The sequence below is a fragment of the Thamnophis elegans genome, chromosome Z (assembly GCF_009769535.1).
Source record: "Thamnophis elegans isolate rThaEle1 chromosome Z, rThaEle1.pri, whole genome shotgun sequence".
NCBI lineage: Eukaryota > Metazoa > Chordata > Lepidosauria > Squamata > Colubridae > Thamnophis > Thamnophis elegans.
The window spans coordinates 98,065,766-98,070,013 of NC_045558.1; the positions used below are offsets into that span (position 1 = coordinate 98,065,766).

The 4,248-nt window shown below is 41.8% G+C and overlaps 1 protein-coding gene across 1 annotated transcript; it reads left to right on the forward strand.

Annotated features, from left to right (window-relative positions):
* The first annotated feature begins 867 nt into the window (after nt 1-867).
* Nucleotides 868-2,980, forward strand: EIF1 (eukaryotic translation initiation factor 1). Its single transcript, XM_032237629.1, has 4 exons — nt 868-1,056; nt 2,044-2,207; nt 2,304-2,405; nt 2,627-2,980. Exons 1-4 carry the CDS (start codon nt 1,026-1,028, stop codon nt 2,669-2,671), a joined length of 342 nt encoding a protein of 113 aa, XP_032093520.1. The 5' UTR covers nt 868-1,025; the 3' UTR covers nt 2,672-2,980.
* Nucleotides 2,981-4,248: the final 1,268 nt, after the last annotated feature.

Below are 4,248 nucleotides of genomic sequence, written 5' to 3' on the forward strand. Positions count from 1 at the left end.
TAATCCACCAAAGTTAAAGGCTTACATAAACAATAGCAGAGAGGGGGAATTTAAACTACTCTTCAGTTTTGCCTGCAAGAGGCAGCACAGGAACACTTTTAATATGTTTTGAAAACACAATCAAATTATAACAATTCAAGAGAAAATTTACTGCTATATTTAATATTTTCATTTATAGGCTGTGAAATGTTGCTACCATTTTCATTTCTATGTTTCAAAGCAGGCTTGATTCAAACACCAAAACACATTGTAGGTTTAACAAAATGGATTTTACTTCATAGATTTTGTTGAATTATTCCCCCCCCCAAAAAAATGAACAAAAAATCTTGTTATCTGCCTACTAAATACGCAATAATTTATCAATATATTTAACACTGGAGAGGGGGGATGCCAAGATTCCAATACTTTTTATTTTAGAAATAAAGCATTATTAATATAAATAATCCTTATCGAAAACACTCTGGAAGGGCGGCATTCAAAATCGACCTGACGCGCATGCGCCGGCTGCCCGCTTTCCTTTGTGGAAGTATTTGAACTGCCCCTCCCGTTTCTTGAAAATGGTGCAGACTCCCCGCGTCTGCTGCAACGTACGACCGTTTCCCCTCCTTCCGCGATTGTCATCCAATCCCCGGCCACATCCGTGGCGTCACAAGGAGAGCCAGTTAGGTCCAGTTTGCGCTACCGCCTGCATCATAAAATGCGGAAGCTGGAGAAGGGAGGAGCTGAGCTTGACGGAGCCACGCCCACAGCCCAACCTCTCCCATCCCCCCCTTCAAGTTTTCCTCTTTCTAGCCAATCCTTGTGCCCGCCTCCCGAGGCGCACTAACGTCATAAACCCCTCACTGCTATATAACCCGCCGGACGTTTTAAACCCGCCCTTCCTGCTGCCTTTTCCTTTTTTAGGCGTCTCGGAGAGGCTAAGGAGCCAGTGTCGCTGCTGTTGTTGTTGCCGCGCCCCGCCTTTTGCTGTCGCCGTTGCTGTTGTTGCTTCCAACCCGGGGAAAAGGGGAAGCGAAGCGCGTCGTATGTCCGCTATCCAGAACCTCCACTCCTTCGGTGAGGGGCCTACGGGAATGGCGGAGTGGGAAATGGACGGTGTGGGAGGCCGCGTCAGGACTGAGGTGGAATCCGCTTGGGCCCCGATAGGTGGGGGAGGAGGTGGGAAGGTCATTGTAGAAAGCCTGAGGGGGAGGGGAAGCAATTGTCCTCAGCTCGGACGTGGGGGGGGGGTGTTGACGAAGGCGGAGGGCTGCGGCGGGAGGCGGAGTTTCGACGGGGGGAGGGAACGGCCTGTGAGGAGTCACTTCAGCAGCGGGGGGGGGAGTTCGCCTGCCGGGGGGGGGGGAAGCGATTTCATTGGTCAAACCCAAGATAGGAAGGAAGCCAGCGATACCAATAGCTCGGTGGGGGGAGGTGGAGTAGGCCGTCCTGGCCTAGCTTGACCTAAAATGCGCCTCGTAGAAGGAATAGGAAACGGGGGCAGGCGCCCAAAACATGGATACCGATAACTATGAAGGATGAACGTAAGAAAACGCCATTGTTACGAAGGTCCGCCATCTTGTTTGCGCCTTCTCTTCCCCCACCCCCATTGACGCACTTGCGAATTCCTGACGGTTGCGTCACCCTGCAAGTGGGCGGGCTGTCCCGAGTCACGTGGTAACGTGAAGAATGCCTCCGTTGGTTTATCCGCTGGAAGCAGCCTCGTTTCCACATCTGGGCAGGAAGTGGGGGAAGAACTTATTTTTCCTGCTTTAAACAAGAAGGGCGCGAGCCAAAGAGATTTGAGGTTTTAACTGATTCAGAAACGCGTGACCGGGAACTTCGGGGAAATCCTTTCAAGCTCCAGAATTGGTTGGACTTGAAATATGTAAGTTGAAGATGCCAGTACCTTAAAAGCTGTCACTCACTCTTTCCCCTCTCCAACAGGGCTTGCTCAGTTTAGGAAGGTGGTTTGGGTTCACACAACATTGATAATTCCTTAAACCTGACTGAAATTGCACCTTTTTATTGTTTTAATATACATAAATTTTCGTCCTTTCTCAGACCCCTTTGCTGATGCAAGTAAGGGTGATGACTTACTTCCTGCTGGGACTGAGGACTACATCCATATAAGGATCCAGCAGAGGAACGGCAGAAAAACCCTCACCACAGTCCAAGGCATTGCCGATGATTATGATAAAAAGAAACTGGTGAAGGCCTTCAAGAAGGTATTTGTGAAATTTTTAATCCCCAGTAACTGCTTTACCCTTGATAAGTGTTTAGAACTAAATAGTTAATATCTTGCCTTTTTTTTGTTACTGTAGAAATTTGCCTGCAATGGTACTGTGATTGAGCATCCAGAGTATGGAGAAGTGATTCAGCTTCAAGGGGACCAACGGAAGAATATATGCCAATTCCTCATTGAGGTAAACAGCCATTTAAAATATATTTAGTTTTATTGCTCAATTTAATGTTGGACTTGTGCATATAATATTTTTTATTTCTGCTACTAAATTAAAGCCAAAAGATTTTGTTCAGAAATAGCTGATTTTACCCTGGTAGCAGGGTAAAATAAATACAGCTATTACTTTTATTGGAGTAGGTCACATTCTGAATATTTATAACTCAAAAATCTTTTTTTTTCCAGATTGGACTGGCTAAAGACGACCAGCTGAAAGTCCATGGGTTTTAAGATTTGTGGGCCACCAAAGTTTCAAGGGCGATGACTTCTTTGCGATGAAAGATTCTTTGTGTCCTGCCTCATTAGTTTTAACCAAGCCAGCTTCCATAATGTAATCGCATCAGGTTCCCTTTAGTCTGGACTAGTGTAACTCGGCAATGTAATAAACTGACAAGAGCTTGTGTTGTGTTGCTGTCCCTCATTTAAACCAGATCTGGTAGCGTTAGTGTCATGCCAGAAGTTTATTTTATAGACATTGCTGATTAGAATTTAAATATTCTGGCTGTTTTAGAGATATCTAACATTTTAAGCCACCTTTGTCACAGAAATTGAGGCTAAATAACAAACAAACTGTGAAAGATTAGGTCTCACCTTTTTTTACCTGAAGGCATCTTTGTGCAAAGGTATTGGGGCTATATAAATCAAAGTCTCTTCGAAATAGACACACAGGTGACTGAATTCAGGAAAGGTGTTAGCTCAATCTCGCTTAAACTTAAAAGGTGCGGTTTTTAAAGAATGTCATTGCTAAGTGCTGCTTTAGCAACTAACAGCTGTGTGAAGCAACAGATATCTCGGTTGGAATCCTGATGTTCTGTGTAATGTATTTAAACTTTTATTTAAATAAAAATGATTTTCAGAAATATATGCCTTGTATTTTAATGCACTGTTAAGAGTAGTTAAAGCTTTAAAACAAAAATGTGTCCACTCTAAGCCAGACTAAAAAAAAAAAAAGGAAAGTGCTTCTAAAAAAGAATCCGGTTGATTTTAGAAATGCATCAGTTCAGCTAGTCTGAATGCCACAAAATAGTGCTCTACTTCTCAATGTGATTATGCATCATAATACAGAAAATTACAAAAGCTTTGGTCATGTACAGTATATCACAAATGAGTACACCCCCTCACATTTTATAAATATTTAAGGATATCTTCATGTGACTACACTGAAGAAATGACACTTGGCTACAATGTAAATATACAGCTTGTACAACAGTATAAATGTGCTGTCCCCTCAGAATAATGCAACAGGCATTAATGTCTAAACTGCTGGCAAGATATACTAAAATATTTTCAAAATGTGAGGGGTGTACTATGATATACTGTACCTTTGACTTCTAGCAATCTCACAGATTCTTCATGATCTATTTCCCAGCTTTGTTTTTCTGGTCCTCCAATAATCTCAATAAATATTGCATCATCAATCCAAGTGCACTAATCATGTTTACAACTTTATACAACACAATTCCCAAACATTAGATGTGTACATTAAAAATGCTAATATTAAAATACTCGATACATTTCAAGTTCAGTTGAAAAATTCTTTAATTCTATTAATAGAAATTCTATTTCTATTAATAGAAATTTGTTTCCCAATAAAGAAGTGCTTTATTCAAAGTATAATCACCCATACCCCAAATCCAGGAAATCATTTTTGAGAAGTCCCATGCATCTTATTTTTAAAAAACAGGATTTATACATACTATTAAAATTCTAATTGTCCTGTAATCCTTAACTGAAACAGTGCATCATAAGGCAAAATGTTTGAACCAAACTCCCTTTAATGGACTAACTTGGAGAATGCATCCAAAATC

What these genes read in the sequence shown, in the direction of transcription:
- EIF1 (XM_032237629.1), top strand. Translation starts at nt 1,026, where the DNA reads ATGTCCGCTATCCAGAACCTCCACTCCTTCG. An exon ending in TGGTGAAGGCCTTCAAGAAG is followed by an intron (nt 2,208 to 2,303) that starts GTATTTGTGAAA and finishes TTGTTACTGTAG; the next exon opens with AAATTTGCCTGCAATGGTAC. An exon ending in TATGCCAATTCCTCATTGAG is followed by an intron (nt 2,406 to 2,626) that starts GTAAACAGCCAT and finishes TTTTTTTTCCAG; the next exon opens with ATTGGACTGGCTAAAGACGA.